Below are 26,569 nucleotides of genomic sequence, written 5' to 3' on the forward strand. Positions count from 1 at the left end.
GTGCTGAGAGCATCTTCCCAGCCATTTCATTTAACTGCTCTGTGCTGCGTATTCAGTCATTGAAATATTTCAGTGTAACACGATTAACGTTAAAAATCTCGTTAAAGAACTTCCAAAGGCAGAACTTCCTAGAGGAATAAAAGTGCAGGTTATTCACAGAGGATGAGAAGACCTGACAGTGAGGCTTCATGCTGGGCTTTAGGAGAGGATAAGAGGCAGTGTAATAAAAGACTGGGTTACAGCTGGTAGGAAAGGCAATGGAAGAAGGAGCTCATCTCCCTTATTCAGCCATTGATGGTTGAGTTCACACCCTCCTTCCTCATTGCATTCTTTGCACTGGGCATTCTAAGGAAACAGGGTGCCACGATGGCGAAGGCAGACATCCTGGAACCAGATGTGTCTTGCCTCTACCCTTGTCTAGCTGTATGAACTTGCACAGTTTCTCATCAGATAAAAAATACCTAGGCAATCATGAAGGTAGCTCTCAGAAATCAGCACAAAAGGAAGTTACTGTTACTCTGGAAGATCATATAGGAAAAAAGCAGTGAGCTGAGAGCCAGCAGACTTGGTTCTAGACTCAGGTCTTCAATTAACCACCTGAGGGTGTTCAGGCACAACATCCTACTTTTCAAGGCCACAAGTTCCCATCTATAAAGTGGGAGGACAGCACTAGAGATGTGAGAGCTCAGTTAGGCAGATAGCCAACTGCATGCCCTGATTGCTTCACTGCCTTCAGGAAGGCCACTACTCAAGCTATATGGCTCCCATGAAGGTGACTTTTGATTTTTTTTTTTTATTTACTTGACATTGGGCAAAGAACACAAAAGTCTTAGTATGGGGGTGGCAAATGGACACATACCAACAAATGCTTCCACTGATCCCCAACTAAAACTACCTAATTCTTAAAACTAAATTTAACCTTCAAGTCTACTTCACTTTGAGACTTCCCTTTCTAGGGTGATATACGTAGATTCTATAATCCTGAATCCAGAATAATCCTGTTTCTAGACATAATAATTATAGCTTTTATTTAAAATTTTTTTAGCCCTTATCATAGATTTTTCCAACTTTCTAAGACATGAACTGCCTAGAGAACAAATAAATTAGCTTCTAGATGATAAATTTTTTAAATGTGCTCCCAAGGGAGCATGATCATCTGTGTTTAATGCAAGATCATTCTTCCACATGCAGTAAAGGAAAACTTTTTGGTATTCGGTAAGTGGGTTTGAAATCTGGTGAGTGGCCCTGTGCTTAAAATAGGGATTCAAAGCAGACTGTGCTGAAATTGGTTTCCTATCACCCCATCAAAACATTCCATTTAGATTTGCACAGATTAAAGAGGCTGTGGGATAAAATCAGTTTTAATCCATTCAAGAAAGATGTATTTGCAGAGAAGTCAGACTGGTATGGACACCTGCTGCCAGGTGCCATGACAGGTTATAGAGCAGATACACCCTGTGCAAGAGCCATAGCCATATCTTCCTGTGAGGAGGGCACAGATGAGTGGATTTAAGTAATTAACTTTATAGGAGGCAATGTGGAAGCTTCCAGGTCCAAAAAACTTGGAAAGTGGAGAAACAGAGTCCCTTCCTGTACCACATTTGGATAGAAGAGCTCCTGGTTGATATTTGCTTATCATTCTACTCATCTCATTCACCACTCTGCTATTAGGATAGTCTGATACAAATGGACAATTCTGGGCTTCTGGAAATTCTGGCCACATTAGAACTGGGAGACAGAAAATCATGTAATACACATTCAGCTGGGTTCAAGTCCCTGACTCCTCACTCCTGAGTAGGGCAACCTTGGCCAATCTGCTTATCAGTCTAGACTTCTTTCCTCTTCTGTTAAACAGGGATGATGCTAGTTTCTACATCAGATAGTTGCAAACATTTTTTAAAAATGTATATATTTAGCACTAACATGGTACTTGGCACACTACCAAACATTAACTAATGCTGTTTATTCTTAATTTTAGCTTGTAGTTCCTCAGAATATAGTTGTTAAACAAAAAAGCAGAGAAAGATTGGATATCACATATGTGATTCCCCCTTTCTGTCCTCACTACACACTGTCTTCACTACTCCCTTCCTTCTCTGTTCCCTGGACTCCTGTAGGGGAGAGTAAGGATGAAACCCCAGAGATTTGTCTGTGTTAAGGCCATTATTGCTTTATGAAAATCTGTAGTCTGCAAAACCAACTTGTACTCTCATATTTCAGAAACTAGGTCTTTCAGAATCACTTGCATTGAATGATCTTGAAAGAGCCCTGGGATAAACACTAGAAAGGTGATCCAGAAATGATCACATTGAGCTCAGTTCTTATTGCGGATACTGCAGCATTCCTTCTTTAAGCACTAGTATCACAAAATTATCCTGGAATTCAATGGTAGACAACACTTACCCACACACACACACACACACACACCTTGGATGAGGTATGTTTTCTCACTTCTGCCCACAGGGCCTGTGTATTTTGCATCACTCTTGTGGCCCAGAAACCTGAAGCCAAATAGGACATGTAGACACAGAAACCACATAAACCCTTCTGGGGAGAAGAGTCTATTTGTGATTGAAATTCCCTTTTAAAATTTCATTAAACCTAATCATAACTCATTTTAGTAAAAAGGTACTTTCCAACAGATTAAAACAGTAACCATTGTTTCTAAATTGCTGGAGGGACAGATAGTGTCAGTGACAGGGGCCACCACTGACTTCAAGGGTTGGAAAGCATGAGTATTTATTGAGAACTAGCACTGTGGAAGATGTGTAATCGAGACTTTACATATGTTTTACTTTACAAATGAAGAACAAGTATATATAAGTTTTTATAATTTTGCCGAAGCCACACAGCCAAGTGTCAGGACCAGATGTGTAAGCTAGACCTGGGTGACTCCCAGGCATCTGTTAGGCCAAGTCATCTTTAAGCATATTTTGGAGGCTGAAGTCTTGTGTGTTATGAAAAGACACAGCTGTCTCTAGGGAGGCAGAATTCTGAATCAAAACTTAAGTCTCTAGTTTTGAAGAGCATCCAGTGAAGTGAGAAAAATTTTAAAGGCCAAATGACCTTCCTCTGTACCTATACTTCTTTCCTTTCACTAAACCAAAAGAGAAATCATGGATCTAATCACCTAGAAAATGTCATTTCTCTTTAATGGCATTTCTGAGGCTCTCCTGTTTTGTGAATTGGAAAGATTCAATCTTAGAAAGGAAGTAGACCTTCTAGATAGACACACTGAAGATCTGGCACATTTCAGGTCAAGGAAGGACAAATGCAAAATTGTAATGAAAAAGTGACTAGAGAACGTAGTTTAGTAAAAGCTTCCCTGCCTCCCTACCTCAGGATTCTCAGCAGCAGACTGTGAATTCTACACCCAAGACAAGGTGTCCCCTCTTCCACAGCAGAGTCTATCAGATTCAATTCTCTGTTGAGTCCTAGGCCTCAGGGAACATCCTACATTTCATACTCACCAATAGTAGCTATTACTCAGCATGTCAGTCTCATATAGACCCAGTGGACAACTATGTATGGCTAAGTTAATTGAAATGAAAGAAAATTTTTAAATTGTTTCTTTGTTATTGGGTAAAGCAAATATAGAGTAGTTCCATCACTGCATAAAGTTCTATGAACAGTACTGCAAGAATTCCAGTTGTCAGTGGTTATTAGCACCATAGTAGTCCATGTGACACTGGGAATAGCTTTCATCAGCCTTTTGAGCTTTGAAACCAGCTTTCCCTCTGATCCTTCACACACACACATACACACACACACACACACACACACACACACAAGTTGAAGCACAAAATTGCTTCATACTTTTAAGTTTGGTAATGAAGAGATGCCTATTAACATACTTTCATTTGTAAGTGGCTAGAAGACCTCCATATTATCTTTATTTCCTCCTTAAATGCTAGTAAACAATCTTTGATAATGTTCTCATTGCTACTTGCTAATTGCTTTTAGTGACGAAATCTACTCTTTTCATTGCCCTGAGGGAATGAAGAACTAGTAACATCATGCTGGGTTTTGAAAGGAAAATACGCATTTTTCTTAACATAAAAGAAACTGCAACTCAAGCTGCTGGTGGTGGTTGACACTGAAATGCTCTTCTTCATGTGCTTTGCTGGTGGAAGCTGCAGTTCAACTCTCCCTCATAGCAGCCTTAGAGGTAGAAATACACATCTTATGATAAACCTTCCAAAGCTAAGGACTCTAGCTTCTGCCTGAGGAAGATATAGGTGAGCATCTTGCCACTTGATTACGAGTCAAGACAATTTTCTCTGCCTTTTTAGCCCCCTTTTCCAAGACTTCCCGTTTCATGAGGAAGAACTGAATACATCACTTACATCAGTGATGCATGGAACTTTTTGTTCTTTATCATTTTGGTAGTGGTCAGAGAAAAAGGAACCTGTACAGGGTAAGAAGAATTAGCCAGAGGTAGGAGGAAAACCAGGAAGGGAAGGCAATGTCAGATAAATCAAGGGAATTTAAACTTCAGGAGGGAGGAAGTTCCATCAGCTGTCCACCAGCTAGTCAAGGCAGAATTCCACATAGCCTTTTGTGTTTCTTTTAAATAAACATCCATGGCAATTCTGCAAGGAGCATGGTGGCTTTGCCTCCTAGAGTCCTAACAAGTAGCCATTGTCTAATAGTTTATGAACATAAGAAAATGTGACACGAGAGACCTACCATGTGACTTTTCTTCCCTATAACATAGCCAAGTTCCTGCTTTGTCTTTGTCCCTATCTCCCAGACCTGGGAAACAAATATTTCTGCCTTCTTTCTCTTAGCCTCCATTACAAACTGAGGAGCTCCTCTTCCTTGGGCTCCTGACTTTCTCCTCTTGTGTGTGCTATTCATTCTAATGATTTCTTGCTCCTCCCAAAGGCATGCAGAATGCTGTGTGTATTGCAGACACACTGCAAATATTTGTTGGATAAATAAGCCTATTATGAAAGTGTAAGCAGCAAAATGTTTTGAAGTCTCACAAATGAGTATGTCTTATAGATGAATATAATTTGTGCAATTTACTCCATGTTTGTTTTAATCTGCATACCAGTTCAATTTCTTAATTCCGCCTTTCAAAAGTATAATTGATCTTTGATTGTGCCATATTGACTTTTGGTTTCACATAACACCACTAACTCATCAAGCTTATCCCAACTTAAGAAGACAGCATGTCTATGAAGAACAGACTGAGACCCTATTGAACCTAAGATCAGCATGTCCCAGTGTCACATCTCACTTTCCATCTTTGTGTCACCCTTCAGCCACTCTCAGCCCAAAAGTCCACCTCAGAGGTAACAGAGGAAGGAAAGGTGTATAGAAAATTGTGTCATCATGGACCATGTAGATGAGATGACCATGTAGACCTTGTGTGGAAAAGAAACCACCACAGCCTGTTGGGCCTCCAGCAGCAACTTGGATGTTCAAAAAAACATGGCATTCGACTCTGGAACTCACAATTCCTATTGTAATTTCAAGTCAAATTCCCAAATGTATTCTCCTCGTAGAAAACCAGTAATTTCACATCTGCCTGATTAAAATGGCTGTGAATTACTCAGGAAACAATTTCTCTTTTCTCCCTTTGAAGTGCTTTCCCAGAAAAATGACCCATGTTGGTATATGTATAACATAATTTTGAAAATGTAGCAACTCCATATGCCTTCATATCTATCCAATGACCTTTTCACTCCCTCTCGAGTTTTTCCACCAGAGTTCAGATTCTTTAATACATGAATATTGCCACATTCTGGCTATACTCAGGAATTCTCAAACCCTGTTTATAAACTAGGAAGAAAAGAATCACAGAGGTACTTTCCTTTTGTTAGTCAAATTTGGCCATTTTCTGGGTTCATTTTGTGGCTTTGACTTTCATTCAAAGTTTATTGTCTTTTAAAAGCATTAAAGTTAAAATGATTTTACAGTGAATACAATTTTAGATCAAAAACCACTTTTAAAATGTAATAAAGAGTTTTCTAGTCCTGGTTGTTTCAAACCAATTTGGGACTGCAGGCACGGTAATGAGGTGACTTGGGCAAGACCATAGAATGAGCCAGCTGCATAAAGGTACAGTGGGCAGGTAGGTAATGGGTGTTGTATGCCGTAGGTGTTTTAAGCAAATTCTCTTGGGTCTCCGCTTATCAATTTAGCCAACACCAACTGTGCAAGTTTTTTGTACCAAGGGATTGTATCAAGGGATTGGGACATTGTTACAAAGACAGTGGCTGTCAGGAAAGAGACCTGGATTTTGGCACACTGTTGGGGCCAGTGGGTATCCTGGAGTCTCTTCTCCCATTAGTTATTGTTCACATACACCCAAGAGGGCAAGTTGCTTCCACACACACCCACTAGGGCAAGTTGTTTCCCTAGGGTCTATGGCAGATAGAGGAGAATGCTAAAGTGGTTATCAAATGGGCACCAGTAACACTGGTCCAAATTATATTGGTGCAAAGAAGATGCTGGAGCAGGTGAGAGGATGAGAAAGGACCCTTTCACTGCAGTGCTCAAAGAGGGCTTTCTGGAGGAGGCAGCATTTAAGCTGAGCTTTTATAGCTGCACAAGCATTGCTGTCAAGTTCAAGTTCCTTATCTGTAAGTCTGTAGATCTAGAAGATGTGCTCTTTGACTCTTCTCTGTCTCATGGGAAACAGGGAAATTTATTCAAAATTTTCTATGACATCTGGGGGCAGTGAGAGTATTTATAAGAATCCTAAGCCTTGACCATGTCCATTCAAGAGAACTAAAGAAATTAGAGAGGTGAATTGTTGTGAATAGCTTCATTTTTTAATAAATTCCTGCACTAGTTAGATGATCCCCCGCCATGGATCCCACCCATGTATATTCTTAGTACCTATCAATCCATTCACCAGTCCTTTGTGTGCTCATTGGTGGGGAAGGTTTGTGTCAGCTAATACGTATGGCCTTGTACCCAGTCATCTCTTCAGGCTGACAATCTCAGAGAGAAAAGTGAAAGCAGGCAAGTTCTAAGAAAACTATTTCTTCTTTATCTCCCTCCCACCTTGTCAGGCCTACATGGATAAGAAATAGTCCTCTTGGTAGTTACAGATACAGGTAAAGTACCCTTTGGAAACCACCTCAGCAAAGTTTTTTGCCATGAAACTTGAAGGATTCAGTGGCATTCCCAATGGGTATCAAATGTACACAGATCAGGACAGGTGATACCTAAATATCAACATCACAAGGGGGCTTATTACCCAGAACACTGAAATTCATTCTTTCTCAAGAATTAATACCAAATGAACTATTGTCCCTCTAAGCAAAAATATTAGGAAATAACCATACTGGCATTTTTTGGGTAACAGCATCTCTTACTTTGTAAACTTCTGTTTTGCTCCTCAGACAAGTTTTGGTATTGTCGGCTTTCACCAAATCACAAGGTCCTGCATTATGGAGACTTGGAAGAAAGCCCTCAGGGAGAAGTGCCCCATGATTCCTTGCAAGACAAACGTAAGTGACTCCTTCTGTAAGATACTCAAGGTTTGGTCGATCAGTTGTCTCTTAGTCACAATGTATTGTGCAGCAAAATTATCAGCCTAAATGAACACTTTGAGCTTGGCTCACCTTGTAAGTATCAGCCTGAGCATCAAGTGCAAGACCTTGATGGCTTTGAGGTTGGGATGGAACGGAGAAGAATTTAAAAGGGTGCTCACTTTGGAAGGTGTCCACTTTGGAAATTTTTTATCCAGATGTTATTTTGAGGAAGCAAAACAATGTGATCCTAAATTTAAAAATTATATTTTTCATAATCCCAAATAATTTCACATAAAGTACATGCTCCACCTCTACCATACTTACTCGTTGTAGTTTAACGTATCCTATAAGGACAATGCAGAGTTAATGAAAAACTCAAACACGATTAACCTACATCAAAGAAGTAACTCAGATATTTTGAAAATGTATGATCAATAGCATTCTATCACTTGCTAAGTATTTCCCACAATATGTATTATTTGTATTTATTTGCTGTTTTCTGTTATCTGTTTTAACATGTATGCTTTTGAAGAGGTTGTAGTAATATGCAATATTCTGTTACCCCCAACACCAAACCAGATACCAAATGCCAGGTTCAATGGTGAGTGTACAAATCAAACAAAGAATTATAGAAACACTGAAAAACACAAGGGTGATGAGTTAATTTGGAAGAGAAACGAGATAAAGAGAACATTGCTTGAAGGATGGCCCAGAGAGAGATCAAAGATGGAGTAAATAGTCAGGACACTTTTAACCTTTAAAAGTCACATTGACCTTACAATGTTCAGATAAGCATGTCCCAGACTGTGTCTTTGTGCTTCCTACCACTCTGCCATCTCATTCTGTCATCCAGGGCCAGTCGCAGTCAAATCTGAACTGTCTTCCTTCCAACACAGGGGCCATCAAAGGCACAAATAAACCATGAGTGGGAAACTTCCTGACAGACACCTCAGGCAGACAGCCTAGAACATTCTCTCTCCTAAAAAATGGGACAATCTGGTCTTTGTAGTGTCATGTAGTTCGTTTCCTTCCACAGGAGAGCTGCCTTCCCAGCCCACAGTATCGGCTCCTACAGCAGGAGGAGGTCTGAAATTCACTGCTACAGAGTCTGGGGGAAGCCTGTGCATCCCTGCCATGGGGGTCCTAGAGAGGACCCTCTGCTCAGAGTTCAGGAAGCCAGACCAGTGCTTCTCTAAGTGTGGTCCCCAGACTATCAGCAGTGCCACCTGGGAAATTCCTAGAAATGCAAATTCACAAGCTGCCATCCACAGACCTAGTGAATCAGAAACTCTAGGAGTGGGTACCAGCAAACTCTGTTTTAACAGACCCTCCAGGTGACTCTGATGTCCCACTTAAGTTTGAGAACTGCTAAGCTAGATATTGCCTGATATTCCACGTAGTGATGCTCCAAAAGTGGCTTTCACCAATAAGTAAATTTTTAAGTGAATTGACAACTTTTAATTTTCTCAAAAAAGGATGTTAAAAAAGGAAATCTAACTAAAATTTAATATCACATTTTGTGATAAAAGAACCCTTATCATTAAAGTGGGTAAGAAAGATTTAATCTTCAAATAAAGAATGGTCCTTTCTGCTGAATTAAATTGACTTTATGAAACATGCACATCAGTGTCCTCATTTTCCTCCACTTGCTACAAATTGATGAAACACTCATGAACTAGGAACTGTCTGGGGTCCACAGCTTGGAATCACTGCTCAACAGCGGTTAAATGAAAAGCATTAGAGTTATGGTCAGTCAAGGCAACAACTGTCTAAGAATTCTCCCCAGTCCATTCTTCTCCTGGTCAAGAAATGGGGCAAGTGATCTCAACAGAAAAATCACAGCTTGGTTCACTCCTACCCCATGTGGCTCTCTCTCCTACTCACTGGAGGTATAATTTATTCCCATAACTCTAGGGATATGATCTACTTCTTAACCCAAAGATAGGCATATGACCAGCAGTTTTACCAGGTGTAACATGAAGCACACCCCATTCTAGCTGGTACTTGCTTAGGAAATCGACATCCGTGCTCCTGAAGAAAGCTGTAGGACGTGGGTGGCGGAAGAGCCCTGGGTAAGAGCAACTTCTGGGCTTCCCCACAAGCTTACACATCCCCTGCCCCATCTAGGCCCTCACCTCCAAGATCCCAGCATTGAGATGACTGACCAGGAGTCAGAAGTTCTGATGTCAGGGATCGCTACCATGGCAGGGTGGTTGTGGAAGATCAAGGTCAGAGTTGTAAATCTCCAGTCTCTGCATGGTGTTCTGGGAGAGGGTTGTAGCAGTCCTTTCTGGCAGTGCCTCCAAAATTCTTATCCATCCCTGTCCTCTGCAGCCTTTGAAATCCAGTAATGCAGAACTCCAAAGAATGTTCCACAAACACTTTATCCTATTGCAAGATAGGCCAAGAATGCTTAGTTGTGAGGCTATGTGCATGTGGGAGGGTGTGTGTGTGTGTGTGTGTGTGTGTGTGTGTGTTGTGTGTGTTGGTAAGATTGTATCTGTCTGTGAGTGCTGAAGAAGGGGCTAAAGAAGAGAAATGAAGCTGTACAACACCTGAGAAGGCTGTGGCCCAGGAAATTGAAACTTGATGACAATATGCCACCTTGTTTGCATTCGCACAAAGTCTGCATTGTGTCTGGAGCAAAATAGCCATCCTCTTGGAACCCTTAAAAGCCAGGAACTGATCCACTAGAAAAATGAGACATTCTGTTAATTAATGATAAGAGCCAATTGTTCTTGCCAGGTATGATTGCCCTCTCTTGAGACCAAGGGGAAAATTGTCTTCCACTTCTTGAGTTAATCATGGATGAACAGTGAGATATTGATGAATCAAATAGTGTAATTGAAACCTCTTAATACAACCAATACTAGTGAAGGTTGAGGGCCTGTCTTTAGCTGTTTTCTTCCCTAAAGGTTTGGGAAAATCTCTCTTCTAATTCTTCTTATTTCCAGGAAATATGGCCCTGGAAAAATCCACATCGCCTTACATCCTGTCTTACCCTACTTCCTTCCCACAGGAGTTTGCAGTCGGTCTTCACCCTCACTAAACACAGGCTCCATTGCTTTCCAAGCATGCCCCAGGCATGCTTCAAGGGGCTCCCTTTGAAAAAATCTGGGCCAGTGCTTCTCAGTCCCATATCAAAAGGACTAGGAGGAAAGCACAGACTGAAGCTCTCCGAGGAGATTAAGCCTGTTATGGCACATGGGGAGAGAGACCAACACAGCCAGCCAGTGTGAGAGATCTGGGTCACAGAAGCACAGTGAGGAGTTCAGGTCCCTCTATCTACATAGAGAATTAACTTTGATTATTGATAATGGGAATAATTGCAAATGACCTTTATTGAGTGCATAGGATATGCCAGGCATTGTGCTAAGAGCTTTACACAAATTATCTTCTGTATGACCTGAAGAGGTATTAGCATCATCATATTACAGATAAGGAAACTAAAGTTAAGTAACTTGTTCAAGGTCACAAGGTCAGTAAATAATAGAGCAAAGATCTGAATGTAGCTATCCAACATCTTGTACTCACCTCTCTGTACTGCCTAGATGAAAAACTAAAATGATCTTGGCTGTGGCAGTAGGAGTTCATTTTCAGAACAACCTTGTAAGACAACACTGTAGTTCCACCTTGAAGGCCTGGGTACTTGAGGTCCAGAGTGGAAGCATAGTAGATGAATCTCAACCCTGGGTTTTTTTTTTTATTATTATTCATATGTGCATACAAGGCTTGGGTCATTTCTCCCCCCTGCCCCCACCCCCTCCCTTACCACCCACTCCGCCCCCTCCCTCTTCCCCCACCCCCTCAATACCCAGCAGAAACTATTTTGCCCTTATCTCTAATTTTGTTGTAGAGAGAGTATAAGCCATAATAGGAAGGAACAAGGGTTTTTGCTGGTTGAGATAAGGATAGCTATACAGGGAGTTGACTCACATTAATTTCCTGTGCATGTGTGTTACCTTCTAGGTTAATTCTTTTTGATCTCACCTTTTCTCTAGTTCCTGGTCCCCTTTTCCTATTGGCCTCAGTTGCTTTTAAGGTATCTGCTTTAGTTTCTCTGCGTTAAGGGCAACAAATGCTAGCTAGTTTTTTAGGTGTCTTACCCATCCTCACCCCTCCCTTGTGTGCTCTCGCTTTTATCATGTGCTCATAGTCCAATCCCCTTGTTGTGTTTGCCCTTGATCTAATGTCTGCATATGAGGGAGAACATACGATTTTTGGTCTTTTGGGCCAGGCCAACCTCACTCAGAATGATGTTCTCCAATTCCATCCATTTACCAGCGAATGATAACATTTCGTTCTTCTTCATGGCTGCATAAAATTCCATTGTGTATAGATACATTTTCTTAATCCATTCGTCGGTGGTGGGGCATCTTGGCTGTTTCCATAACTTGGCTATTGTGAATAGTGCCGCAATAAACATGGATGAGCAGGTGCCTCTGGAGTAACCTGTGTCACAGTCTTTTGGGTATATCCCCAAGAGTGGTATTGCTGGATCAAATGGTAGATCAATGTCTAGCTTTTTAAGTAGCCTCCAAATTTTTTTCCAGAGTGGTTGTACTAGTTTACATTCCCACCAACAGTGTAAGAGGGTTCCTTTTTCCCCCGCATCCTCGCCAACACCTGTTGGTGGTGATGTTGCTGATGATGGCTATTCTAACAGGGGTGAGGTGGAATCTTAGTGTGGTTTTAATTTGCATTTCCTTTATTGCTAGAGATGGTGAGCATTTTTTCATGTGTTTTTTGGCCACTTGAATTTCTTCTTTTGAGAAAGTTCTGTTTAGTTCACTTGCTCATTTCTTTATTGGTTCATTTGTTTTAGGAGAATTTAGTTTTTTAAGTTCCGTATATATTCTGGTTATCAGTCCTTTGTCTGATGTATAGCTGGCAAATATTTTCTCCCACTCTGTGGGTGTTCTCTTCAGTTTAGAGACCATTTCTTTTGATGAACAGAAGCTTTTTAGTTTTATGAGGTCCCATTTATCTATGCTATCTCTTAGCTGCTGTGCTGCTGGGGTTTCGTTGAGAAAGTTCTTACCTATACCTACTAACTCCAGAGTATTTCCTACTCTTTCCTGTATCAACTTTAGAGTTTGTGGTCTGATATTAAGATCCTTGATCCATTTTGAGTTAATATTGGTATAGGGTGATATATAGGGTGATATATACGTGGATCTAGTTTCAGTTTTTTGCAGACTGCTAACCAGTTTTCCCAGCAGTTTTTGTTGAAGAGGCTGCTATTTCTGATTCTAAAGGCCCAGCGCTTTCTATCACTCCTTGCTGTGAGGCTGACCAGTTCTACACTCAGCTGACCTGGGATCAGCCTGTCCATCCCGTGTCTCCACCTACGAGCTTCTTTGATGAAACCATGCACACACAGCATGAGTTCACAGATTACCAACTCCATCCTGGGAATGGTGCTGCCTTGACTTGGCTCCCAATAGTGAAAGCTGAAACTTTTCAAACATGGTAGCCACAGTTTTTTAGTGATATTTTTGACAAAGTTTCTTCCACAGATGCTAGTAAAAAGTTTCCCAAGGCATGTCTAAAATGATAACCACATTTGACACTGTGCTTAGCATGATTCTGCTAAGGCTGGAAGGTTCTGGGACCTTCCAAAAATAGAGAGAAATCATAGCCTAGCAAGGAGGCATAGAGCACTAAACCCGGCTCTGTCCACCACTAGCTGTGTGACATTGCATGCCATTCTCTCTTGGGGCCTCAGTCTTTCCATCTACAAGATGGCAATGTTGAATTAACACTGTCTCAGCCCAACTGAAGCCTGAAAAATTGTGAGAAATGAAGGCATGCCCCATGGGGTTGTAACAGGTGCTTTTTTTTACTAGTCACCCTCCTGGTTCTCCTATCTCTGTACCCCACTTCCTTGTCTTGCTCCCACATAAAAAGATCTCATCAAAATATTGGCTTAGCTTTGAAGTCTATAAGAGCCCCTTGCTGCTCCTTAGAATGTAGATTCAAGAAGCATGAGTCTGACCCCTTTACTTCTGCTCCTGGAACTAGAAATGACATTGTTTTTAGCACTCCCCATGCCTAATCTTCCAGTATATCTAGAGACAAACTATGCAAAAAAAAATTCAAAATTACTCTATTTTTTAAATTTTGTGTTTTCTTTTTAATGATAATCTTATGACTGACATAGCAGCTTATCTCCCTGACATGGACAGTACATACTTAAAAAGAAGATACGTACTGCTAATGCCTCAATGAGAATATGCCCCATCTCCTCTGAAGCCTTCCATTAGAAATTCTGAATGCCAAACCAGAACAGACTTTTGTATTGTTCTTGTCCCATTCTATAGGATGATTTTTTAAAGCGAATGGGTACTTATTATTTGTAGGTTTTAGACACTGTCTACAGTTCATTGGCAATGTAATATATTATAACAAAGGACTTTCTGCAAGGTACTCTTGATTCTAACTCCATGCAAAGCCTGAGGAAGTTTTCCTAGTTGGTTTGGTAATTATACAAAAATTCATTTCAGTGTGGAAATTTAACCAACTTTCCAAACTGTTTGAATGTACCCTGATAGAGTCTGATTAGACAGCTAAGTCAGCCACTGAAAGGAACAAGACCAATACTTTGTTAGGAAAATAGATATAAGTAGGCAGGGTTCAGTGGCTCAAATCTGTAATCCTAGCTCCTCTGGAAACAGAGGTCTGGAAGATAGTGGTTCAAAGCCAGCTGGAGTAAAAAGTTTGTGAAAACCCTCCCCTGTCTCAACCAATAAATGTTAGAGATGGTGGTGTGTGCCTGTCATCCCAGATACATGGGAGGTATGAATAGTATGGCTGGAGTGGTAGAGTGCCTGCCTAGCAAGCATGGACCCTGAGTTCAACCTCTAGTACCAACAAAAATAATTACTTCAGGAAAACTGAAATCAGTATTCATTGTCAAAGTTGGACCCAAAAATCATAGGGACCACCTACAGGAAGATGCCAAACCAAAGGGGATCAGGCAAAGATGCTGCCAGTGGTGAAAGCTGAGGAGGTCTCAGAGATGGAGAGATCACATTGAGACCTCTACCCAGTATTTCCAGGTTCTTGTTACCACACAGAAAGAATTCAGAGATAAGTAAAGAATTGGGAGGAAGTTTTATTACAGAGCAAAAGTATACACTTCAAACGGGGTGTGGGCTTCTCAAGAGAGAGTCACATCATCTAGGATTTTGGAGAGTTTGTCTATGGTCAAACTTCAGTGAAGGGGAGGATTATTGGTGAGTTAAGGTGGAGAAAAGGCAGTGAATTCTAGGAGTTTTGGGGATTTATCTGGAATAGGGGTTTTCCCCCTTTTTTGTCTGTATGGGGTTTTTAATGAGCTGAAGCATCAGATGCATTATGGGAACAGCCAATTCTGCAAGGGTAACAACAAGGACATGCCATCATAATAAGGCAAAGAATGGTTAGTGTCATCTTGGGAGACCATGTTGGTCCAGTGGTTTTGGTTGGTCTTGTTTTCTACTGTTTGAATGGGTACATGATGTCCTGCTATAATACAGCTGTGTGGTTGCATCAGCACCCAGTCACCATACAGTTTGCATCTTTTTTCCCTATACCTATCTAGCTTACTTCAGAGATGCAAAAAAGACATCTGAGGTAAAGGGTTATACTAGTCAGGATAGGCCGAAATGTCAATTAAGTTACAGAAACAAACAACCCCCAAATCTCACAACAAAAAGTTTGTTTCTGACTAACATTATGGAACAGACATGGGAAGGTGAAGGACTGCTCCACCCAGTTACTCAGGGACACAAACCAGGGTCTACTTTGCCATTCATAGCTGCATGAAGGATAGAACATGAAGGACATGGATTTTTCATGCTCTGCCTAGAAAAGGAAGTACTTCCTCTTACATTTCACTAGCCAGACCCAGTCATGTGACCCAACCTAACCGCAGAGGTTGCTGGGAAGTGTAGTCTTCCTTGTGGCCAGAAGGAGAGGAACACCAGATATTAGTAAACACAAGTAATGACTGCCAAACATTCTAGAATCGGGGCTTTGAGGTGGGGCAGATAGCATCACAACCCCACTCTCCTCGAGGTGAGCTCTAGGGATATCAATAGATTTTGGACAAAGTTCTTAGGACTTTTACAGTACCAGGAAAGAGTTATCTTTTAATTGTTCTGTTCTATTGTTTTAATATTCTAGGAATTCTATAATTTTATCGTTATCTATAAATCTTTTCTTTAGTAAAATTATGTGAACTTTAGCTGTGAATTTTCTCATTATCTTCATCATTAAGGGAGTCTAAAGAATTGGTTACTTATAGACCCTAAATTCCCACCTTTGGTAAAGTCAAGCCACACAGCATGTACTCCTAGTTTCACAATTGTTTGTAAGATTGAGGATCAGGGACTGGAAAGGGGTGGATGACTTTGCAGTTTTTTAAATTAAGGTTCTAAATCATCCTTCTACCTTCTCTCTCCTTTGGTTCACATTTTTAAAAAGTTTTAAACTTTTCCTTACCTTATCTTCCTCCTATTCATGAGTAAGACATGAGATAATATCATTTTATCTAGCTGCATTATTATCACAATTTCCTATCAGAATGGAAGGTTTCTTTTATTTGGGTTTAGTTTCACTGTCTGTAAAACAGGGATAATCAAACCTACCTCACAGAGTGGTTGTGAGAATTAGTGAAATGAAAGAGGGGGAGAGACTTTGGGGAGTAAGAGGTCAGAACTGTTTAGAGTCACGTACATTTTTTGAGATAAGGCTGGTCTCACTGTTATCCAAAACTCAGAAACTAAATCAATACAGATGCAGTAACAGGAAATACGGAAACATGTAAAGCACTTGGCATTGTTCCTGGTACACAGAAGCCCTCTGTCGTGTCAACATTTGGGTCACCATACAGTGACTGTTATCCCAATGCCATCACTTCCAACAATACTATGATTATTTTAAGCCTTTGTTTTAGTGAATCAGACTCTGGTTATGGAAATAGTTCTCTTCTCCAGGGATTCTTTTTTTCCAGAACATAAGAGTATACTTTAGATTCTTGTCCTGGAACACAGCCTGACTTCTCTTCCTCTTTTCACCTCCCTTCTTTTTTCTTTTTGCAGTACTTTCTGGGAATGGCAACCATGGTAGCATACAGAATGCTTAATCCTGCTTTTTTATTACATCAAAGCTTTCAATAGTGTCATTACTTTCATTTTCTTTTATGAATTGCAGTGCCGGTGGCAGATATCAAAGCTGTGGTGACGGGAAAGGACTGCCCTCATATGAAAGAGAAAGGTGCCCTTAAACAAAACAAGGTATGCTTTCTAAATTATTGCAAATAGTTCTATCTGCACAATGGGTCAGTGGCTCATCCAAGCCCTCACTTATAGTGTGTGTGTGCTGCACAAAGTTGCACATATCAGTTCTCCTTTTTAATTTCCTAACTCATTTTGTCTCTTACCCTGGTTCTTTGTCTCCCTGACCTCTTTTCTAATGTTCACTGACTCGTCCATTCTCTCACTTCCTGTTACCTCCATCCCCAGGAATTACCATGGCTCTTCTCACCCTGTCTTCTCTTGAACCCTGTCCATTGTGCAAGCCTCTCCTAACCTGTTTATGTTCATTTCTCCATTACCCAATCACCTCCACAGTAACTTCACTGGAGTCCCAGGGAAGCCTAGGGCAGACAGAGACCAGCTGATACAAAGAATCTTGGAAAACTTTAAGGACTCATATCCTTCACCATTATGAAAAGTAGGCTGCGAAGTATCTCAAATCCAGCTCAAAAGAGAAAATTTTCCAAGAGGTTTATGTCCCTAAAGCTTCTTCACTTCAACTTTTCTCACTATTCCCCTCTGTTTTACTAACTAGTTGTCACCATGATGGCCTATGTTCTTTTGCATAAGGTACAGGAGGGGACATTATCTGGAAAGACAGAAGAATTTCCTTTGCTTCTAGTTTGGAATATGTGCCCTCAGAGGGGCGATCAGGGAGCTAGTTCTTTGCTTATATCTTTTGGCATTTTGTGATATATACCTTCCATGAACAAATGAAAATGGATTTAGGCAGATGTAGTGGCAAATTTCTGGAATCCCAGAATTTTGGAAGCTGAGATAGGAAGATAGAGAGTTCAAGAGCAACCTGGGCTATATTGTGAGCTTGATGCCAGCCTGGATGATATAGCAAGACCTTGTCTCAAAAAGAAAAAGCACCCAGATTTATCTGGCTTTTCCAGATATCTCAGTGCCAGAAATGTCACATGGATCAATAAGTTGCTCTTTGTTTTCAACATCGGTATCTAAGAAGAACACCAAAATTATATACACCCCACTTATCAATCAGAGTTAAAATAATAGTGCTTGCTCTATAATCCCACATGTTTTAATAATCCAGGTCCTTGCAGGATGACCCTATCTATGCTTAAGGTAGGGAAAGTACTGTGAGAGTATTATTTAGTAAGACAGAACGGAGGAATACAGACATGGAAGCTGATTGCAAGATCTTTTCTTCTTAAATCACATAAGTATGGTTCATCTTAAGCCCATGTGCGTTCCTTCTTTGGTCACCACACTAACACATACTGTGTCTAAATGGCAAGAATAGTGATATAAGAGCATGCCTGAGAGGCATAAGAGGTCTGAGAGTTATCTGTTATATAGCACCTGTGGGGATCTCTTTTCCCCATGATGTAGGAGACAAGGATTGCACAGCTCATCTGATTGCAAGGAACATTCTTGACTATAGCAGCAAGTCCCCAGCTTTCATAGTTTGCCTCTTGTGGAGCTGACTTCCTTCAACAACATCAACATCAGAGATTACCATATGCTCCATATGTCAGGTGTTCCCTCCACAATCTCATAGAGCACTGGCTGTGCTCAGCTACAGCTGAGGTCCCCCCCCCCATTATATAATCCTGGGACCTGAGAAGGAAACAATGTGGGGGAAAATTGACAGCAACAAGAGTGTAACCCAGCAAATGCCAGGAGTGGTAGGCTCAGGACTTAAGCATGCTAAGAAGGGACAGAGAATGATGTAAAATAGGTTCAGAAAGACTTCCTGTTTCAGCTCAACGTGTAAAGAGCTTGACAGCTGTCACTCAGGTCCATGTAGTAAGAAACTAAGTAGAGAGGAAATCATCATCTGTTCTTGATCCTATCAGAGAACTGAGGATGCAGACAAACTGTCATCCTGGAACACAGAGTGTCAGGGACATCAAGAAAGTCACAACCAAAATCTGCTTACCAGAGGAGCCCTAAACTATAGGAGCATGCTTGGCATTTTTGATGAATTGCTTGCTATATGTTGAGCATGGACTAGTGTTAGAACAAAAAACTCTAAGAAGAGCTGGTAGAGTGGCTCAAAAGGTAAGAGCACCCACCTAGCACGTGTGAGGCCTTGAGTTCAAACCCCAGTGCTGCCAAGAGAGAGAGAGAGAGAGAGAGAGAGAGAGAGAGAGAGAAATTCCAAGAAGATGTAGTCTTGGAGAAGGAAAGGAAATACTTTCATGGATTCCAGAAACCTCATCAGGTTTTGAGAAAGATCCCTTACTACTGTAGAAGAGTAACAATAAAATATGCCAGAATCTTCTTCATAACAGAATCCTATTCTTCAGGCTGTTATCACAACCAGAAGAAAAGAATTCCTCTGATTCCAGCCCCTTTTAGCATCCCCTTCTCAACTGTGGGGTTGAAGGTGAGGAAGAAATAATCAATAGTGGTGTGGGCCTCAAAGCAATTGTTTGGGAATTCTGCAACTGGGAAAAGAAGGAGGGGACAGGAGAAATAAACGTGTACTACTGGAGAAACTCTTAAGAAGGTAACATCCTAAGACACAAGACCCCTAAAAGATCGAGGCTTAATTCGAAGGTTATAAAATGCTATACCTCCCCCACACCTCACCACCATATCAGCAAGAGTCCAAAATAATAACAGTGAACAGTGAATTATAGCTAAAAGATATGCAAAATACAGACTCTGAAGAGGAATACTCAAGTAAGCCAAAGTCAATAAAGCAGATAAAAACAAGGATAGTGGAGAATTTGTTAGCACTTATAGTTACCACAAACATCAAACATAGCCCAATTCCTTGCCAGATTAACATAAATTGTCACTCTAAAAGCCTGTTTATCTCACTTCTTATTACCTGATGGAACATGTCTAGATTTCATCAAAAAAATGAGAGGAATGCCAAAAAGAAAAAGTAAAAACAAGATAAAAACCAGGATCAGAAGAAGAAAAGCAATCATCAGAGGCAGGCTCCCAATATGACACAAATACTGCAATTGTCAGATGGGGAATTTAAAATAACTGTCATTAAAAATGTTTTTGGCCCTAATGGAAAAGGTGGACATCATGCAAGGAGTGTTAAAAGGATTGGTTCACTCAGAATGAAAGTGATATAGAGCAGAAACTTGGATCTACATAAAGAAGGAAAGCAAATCAGAGAAAGAATAAGTGAAGATGAAATAAAAATGCTAATTTTTATTGTTAATCCATCTAAAAGATAACTATTCTTTGTTTAAGATCATAACAGTGTGTTGGATGATAAAAGCATATGGATAAGTGAAATGAATGACAGCAAAGTTACAAAGGACAAGAAGGAGGAAATGGGATACTCAATTAACAAAGAAAGGGCTGACAGAGTGGCTCAAGTGGTAGAACACCTGCCTACTGTGCATGAGACCCTGAGTTCAAGTCCCAGTACCTAAAAAAAAAAAGACAAAAGGGAGAAATTCCACAAAGAACAAGTAACAAATAGAAGAGTTCCCAATATATACATATTAATCATACTAATCAATAGTCACTTTAAATACAAATGGCCTAAACACATCAACTAAATGATAGAGATTTTCAAACTGATTTAAAAAAAAGAGCTAATATGTTGTTTACAAGAAGCCCACTTTAAATACAAGACTAAGATGGGTTTAAAAGTAATGGGATGAGGAGAAATACCATGCTAAAATTAATCAAAAGAAAGCTAGAGTAGCTTATTAATTTCAGACAAATCAGACTTCAGAACAAAGAAAATTTTCAAGGGGTCAATTCTGCAAGAAGATACAATAACCTTACACATGTATGAACTTAACCGGAAGGCACCAAAATACATGAGTAGTGAAGGTGATAGAACTGAATGGAGAAATAGACAAATCCATTATTATATTGGAGAAATCACCATCCCTCTCCCAGTAATCAATAGCTCAAGCAGGCAGAAAATCAAAAAGAATATTGATGAGTTGGACAGCAGTATCAATCAATTTGATCTAATTGACATTAATAGAATAATCTACCCAACAAACAGCAAAATGCATATTCTTCTTAAGCTCACAGTTAATGTTACCAAAGTTTTAGGGCAAAATGTCCTTTCCAGTAATTTCAACAGACTAGACTCTGCCACTCATCCTAATATGTCAATCAAAGAGTGATCTTGGGCAGAAAAGATTCAATCATTGTGGCCATGTTGGGAAGAACAGACAAAGGAGTTACGTGACCCAAGTCCTTCTTCAAGGGAAGAAGAAAAGGGAAACAACGGAGGGAGTTAGATATGCATAGCTGACATTAACAGGTAATCTTGGTTAGGTTAATGGTCCAACTGATCAGGTTCTGGAAAAATTGTCACTGTCATCACGTGAGTAAAGCAATCTGTTTCCCATGAGATGATTCCTCCTGTTCTGGGATGCAGCCTCACCATCATGGATAATTACCCTCATTTGCTGGGAGAGGATGGTGATCTGTCTTACGTGGTTTGCTCTTACTTAGGAGTATTTTTAGTCCCTTGTCATAGAGATGTTTATCGATCAGTTCTGTCATTCTTGGATTCCAAGGTAATTGCAGAAGAGAGTAACTCAGGAGGAAAAAGTTAAAAGAGGCAAAAATAAAGCCAGAGAGGGACAAAATAGAGTTTGTCCAATGACTGTGCTCTCCTTCATAATCACATGCTGGACCATAAGACACGTCTTAAAATAAGAATAACAATCTTACAAAGTATATTCTCAGATCACACTAAAATAAACTAAAACTCAGTATCAGAAAGATAGCTGCAGATCCCCCCAGCATTTGGAAATGTAGCAATATACTTATAAATAACCCATAATTTAAAGTAATCTTAAGAGAAATCATAACATTTTAAATTAAGTAAAATTAAAATACCACTTATCAAAATATAGAGGACGCAGCGAAAGCAGTGCTTATTGAGAAAATTTATCACATTCAGCGTATGTACCAGAAAAAAAGATCTGAAATCATTCAAGTTTCTACCTTAGGACACTAGAGAAAAAAAGTAATTTAAACCTAAAGCAAGCAAAAGAAAAGAAGTAATAAAAATTAGAGAATAAATTATTGAAACTTAAGGCAGGAAAACAGTAGAGAAAAATCAGCAAAAGTTGAGTTTTTGAAAAAAAGAACAAAAATCACTATCTTCTAGCCTGCGTAATGCAGAAAAGAGAGTGGGGAGGGAGAAAGAACAAAAGAAAAAAGAAGAAGGAGGAGGAGGAAAATTATTAGGAGGAAGGAGAGGCAAAGGGGGAGGGAGAGAGAGAGAGAAAGGAGATTCAAGTCACCAATATCAAAACAGGAGATAATGATCTGATTTGAACAAATTTTGTGTGTGTGGATTTGGCCTTCCTGTATCAGAACCTCTCCCCTCTTGACTAATGAAACAAACTAAGTAAATGATGATTTCCAGCTTCTTTTTATTGCTGTCGCACTCATAAGAAAATGGATGGATGGATGGATGGATGGATGGATGGATGGATAGATTGATGGATGGATGGGTGAGTGGATGAATGGGTGGGGCACACTACTGTAACAGATAAATGAGACTGTAAATGGAGACGGTTTCCTGGGATTTCCTGGAGTCCACAGGTTCTAGTCACTTGTACTTCTTCCAGGCTGACTTGAGGGGTAAGAGTGGCAGTATTTCCATCAGTCTACCTCTTTCATTTGCATATTCATGAAAATTACTTGTAATGTTATTAGTGTTTATGTGTTTAGTTCTTTAGACAAAACATCAAGAGGCAGAAAGTAAAGCCACATTTTACCTCCTTAACCCCCCACACCTACACCCCTTCTCCCAAGACTCCAGAGTCCCCCTTCTTCCAATCTTTGGGACTTCTGGGTAAAAAGGAAAGGTTTGCTGCTTTAAAGGAAAATCACTCAAAACGTGCATAGAGTAGGAAGAACAAAGTCACTGCTGCTATGTCATGAGACATTTGTTCCATTTGAGGAACAGCTTCTGACATTTTGGGCTGTAGGACTCTGGGTCAGCTTGTGTTGCTGAGCAAGACAAACATTAACATCCATAAGGAAGACACTTTGTTAATAGAAAAATACTAGTAGCTAACATTCTTCTCACCCATTCAACATCTACTGATGTACCGACACTGTCCAAGTCCCTAGAGATAAAAACACAAAGAGAATCAGTCCTTTCCCTTGAGTGTCTACTACAGAAGCATGTGTCTGTATATTCAGTCATTCATCCGTGGAACCTCTGAGATCTGCTGAGCTGTGGACAAAGAGTGGCAGAAAAGGCAGATGTGGCCAGCCTCCTGGAGTTTCAAGTCTAAGTGTTTAATGGGAATCTGTACAATATTCAAGTTTCAGTGGAGACAAGAAGTGCTGGTTCTTCACAGAATGAAAATTTCTGACTGATGCTTGAAAAGAATTGCTATGGGTTGATGGAGATTCAATTTTAAGACATTTGATTCTTAAACATTAAAGATTCTAAGTTCTAGCTCTGTAGTTTATAAAACAAGTTGGAGTGTTGCTGGGTGTGTTAAGTTGGGCTGTCTTGGTGCTTGTCTCACTGGATTTGGGATGGTAGTTAGACAGTCACTGTATCATCACCAAAGAGCAGATCTCACTGCCTCCAACTGGTTCACATTTTCTGTGAGAAAAGCTATCAACTTTCCATGTTCTAGAATCCAGCTTTTGTTTTGCCAGTGTGTTTTTTAAGCCTGAAATAAGAGGCAAATTCTAATATATATGGGCATCAGCCTAAAACTGCTGGTCTTAACCAAAAAAACTTTCTTTTTTCAGATTTACTTCATTTATCATTTATTCATTTGGTAAATGGAATAAGCATCTTCTTTGTACCAGGTGTTAGGAATCCAAACATATATATGGCCTGGTGCCTGGCCCAGGGTGTCTAACAGTGAGACTTGTGTATAAACATGCAATTACAATTCATCATCTAGACCAAAAAGATAAATAAACCAGGGGTAGCCAGGGAGAATTGAGAATAGCTAGTGGAAGAGACAGTACTTGAGTTGGTTTTGAAAAGAGAAGGTGGAGAAGAGAGGGGAGGGTGACTAGGTAGAGGCAGGGACAGTTGGAGAACTATTGGTTAAGATTGGATAATAATGCTGTTAAGGTAGATTGGAGCCAGGAAGGTATGCATGCTTGAAGAAGGCAATCTCTTCTGCTATGTACTACATTAATGACTTTTTGGTTTTGTTCCATAAATGGCTTACATCTAAAATCTGAGTTACTTGAGAGGCAGAGATAGGAGGATCATACATGGTTCTAGGCAGCCCAGGCAAAAATGTTAGTGAAACCCTACCTCAAAGAACAAGCCAGGCGTGCTGATACATGCCCATAATGCCAGCTACATGAGAGACATAAGTAGGTGGATCACTGTCCAAGACTGGTCCAGGCAAAAAGTGCAAGACTCTATGTAAAATTTAAAAACAGAAAAAAAAAAAAACTAAAAGCAAAAAGGAGTAGGGGCATGGCTCAAGTAGTAGAGCACCTGCTTACTAAATGTGAGGTTCTAAGTTCAAACCCTAGTAATGCCAATAAGTAATAATAATAAAATAGGAACTCTAATTCGTAGGTGTGTAGATAAGCAGCAAGTGCTGAAGCTTCGAAATCTACATTTGTTTGTGTGTGGTACTGGGGCTTAAACTCAGGGTAGTTCTGCCTAGGTTGGCTATGAACCTAAATCCTCCTGAGTAGGTAGGATTACAGGTGTGGAATCTACATTTTCATGGTCCTATTTATCACCTCCACACATGCCATTCTGTACCCTGTGTCTTTCATGAAAATACTTCACCCTTGGATGACCTGGCTAGATGAAGAACCAGCATAGTTCAGTGAATGCTGGGAAAATGACCAAATATGGTAAGTTACCTCCAATGTAAAGAATGGCAGCCTACCCCATGTACTAAAAACACGTAACAGAAAACTCTCTTCTTGTATTGTCAGTCCATCGTTTGATCCATGGAAGAATCAACATTCAAACACCTTCCCACCCAGGTGCCACTTCTCTGACCCACATGCCTTCCCAGCACTCCCAGGGCCAGAGGGTTGAGCAGGAGCTCTGAGGCCCCAGGGGATGGAGGGATATTCAGTTCCTTCTTGCTTCCTCTTGCCCCAGACTCCAGCCCATCCAGAATCTTCCTCCATGGGACAGGGGGCAGGTGTGCATCACTAGAAAAGGATGGACATGCACTGCTCCTAGATGTAATTTTTCACCAAATTAAATCTGGAGGAAATGGAAGACCTTAGTAGTGAGCAACAAAGCTTCAGAGCATTAGAATGTCTGAATGAATGTTGTGGTGTGTGGCAGCAGGCCCCTGAGGGGAGCACTGCCCCAGATCTGTGACAGCCTGCTCGGTCACCACCTGGCGCCTCTCTCCCTCTTGGGCAGTTTGCACAGGTGACAGCTTCCTGTTCCAAGTGCTACAGAGCTGACCTCCATGAGTGACTCAATGACAGCAAGCTGGAGATGTCGATAAAACCCATTATAAGTGATAGCACCCTTTCACGCAGGCATGAGGTTTAGAGAATTAATTCCTCCCACCCCTCCCAGGCAACCTTGGTGTAATTAAAGGGAGGATTGACATTCTCCCTTACTTCCTATTTCCTGCCTGTGTTTATCAGGAATCTAGGTCATGACAGCTCCAATCATTCATGTCCTAAGCAGTATATGCCATAGAAGGGCAAAACCCAAAATCAGCACACTTTCTCCCTTCTTTGTCCCACTGTAGAAAAGAAAGTGTCACAGTACTAACCATGCTGACACTCTGGTCTCTACAGACTTCAGCACCTAATCAAGAGCACATATCTGGGCAGTGGTGGCATTCACACCAGCTGCTGTCACAAGATAATGGCTGGCCATGTTATTTCCCTGAGCAAAATGATAGATGTCACCCAGAATCAAGCAGAAAAGACCGGAAAGAATTTCACCTTGTCCTGTTTCCCTCCAAAGGGTGTCTCAGTCTGCTGAAATATCCCAACCTGCTAGCAAAGTCATGCTATCCTATCTCTCCAGCTTCTCAAGTATGACTCAGAGTTTACTAATGAATGACTCTCAGATCAGTAAAGAAATCATCATTCATACAAACTTCTGATCTGAGAACATTTTTCATTAATTTTGTTGAAGAAATGTTTTGAGAAGAAGTAATGACCTGTGGTCCCAGTACCTTATCGTAATTTTCACTTCACTGGCGCACTGCCTGTCTGTCCATTTATAAATATTGTCACAATTGCACTCAGTAGCTGCATTTCTTCTGCTCCTTTGTCACTTAACATCAGGTCTTCATAATTTTCTTACTGAATGGCTGGCCACATATATTTCTCTTATTTGCTAATTTGTGATTTCCTTTATCCCCAAAGGATGGAGAAATATTTACTTTCTCATAGTTTTCTTAAAGATAATAATACATAGCTTTTGTTATTTTAGGATATTTTTAGGAATAATGAATGGCAGGGGTAGATCCTTGCTTCTTGTTATGCATTGCTTTATTGATCTTTAAAAAAAGATTGTCAATTTATAGCACCACTAGTAGGACCATGGCCATTTTTAATTATAAATTAAGAGATTGAAAGTGATGTGGTATGGAAACAGGTGCCAAACTTAATGGGAAATTGTGTTTGTGCACTGATGAGTTCCTTTATTCTGTATGATCTTCATCAACTGGAGATCATCATGTTAGGTGAAATAAGCTAGGTTCAGAAGGACAAAGGTTGCATGTTTTCTCTCATATGTGGAATCTAGACCTAAAAAAAATACATACACACACATGCATGCACACATGCACACACACATATAACATGAATGTACTTCTGGGACTGTTTGAGGGAACATGGAGGGGGGAGGGAGAGGGGAGAATA

At 40.4% G+C, this 26,569-nt stretch overlaps 1 protein-coding gene across 10 annotated transcripts in view; it reads left to right on the top strand.

The window, feature by feature from the left end:
• The window catches only part of Elmo1 (engulfment and cell motility 1), a 532,930-nt gene that overhangs the window by 498,391 nt on the left and 7,970 nt on the right, over positions 1-26,569 (top strand). For all 10 annotated transcript variants that reach the window (XM_074065278.1, XM_020158561.2, XM_074065279.1 and 7 more), the window contains 2 exons: positions 7,362-7,469; positions 16,692-16,774. In XM_074065278.1, coding sequence (XP_073921379.1) covers positions 7,362-7,469; positions 16,692-16,774 — 191 coding nt within the window. The remainder of the gene's footprint in view (positions 1-7,361; positions 7,470-16,691; positions 16,775-26,569) is intronic.

Source organism: Castor canadensis, chromosome 2 (genome assembly GCF_047511655.1).
Source record: "Castor canadensis chromosome 2, mCasCan1.hap1v2, whole genome shotgun sequence".
In the NCBI taxonomy this organism is placed as follows: Eukaryota; Metazoa; Chordata; class Mammalia; order Rodentia; family Castoridae; genus Castor; species Castor canadensis.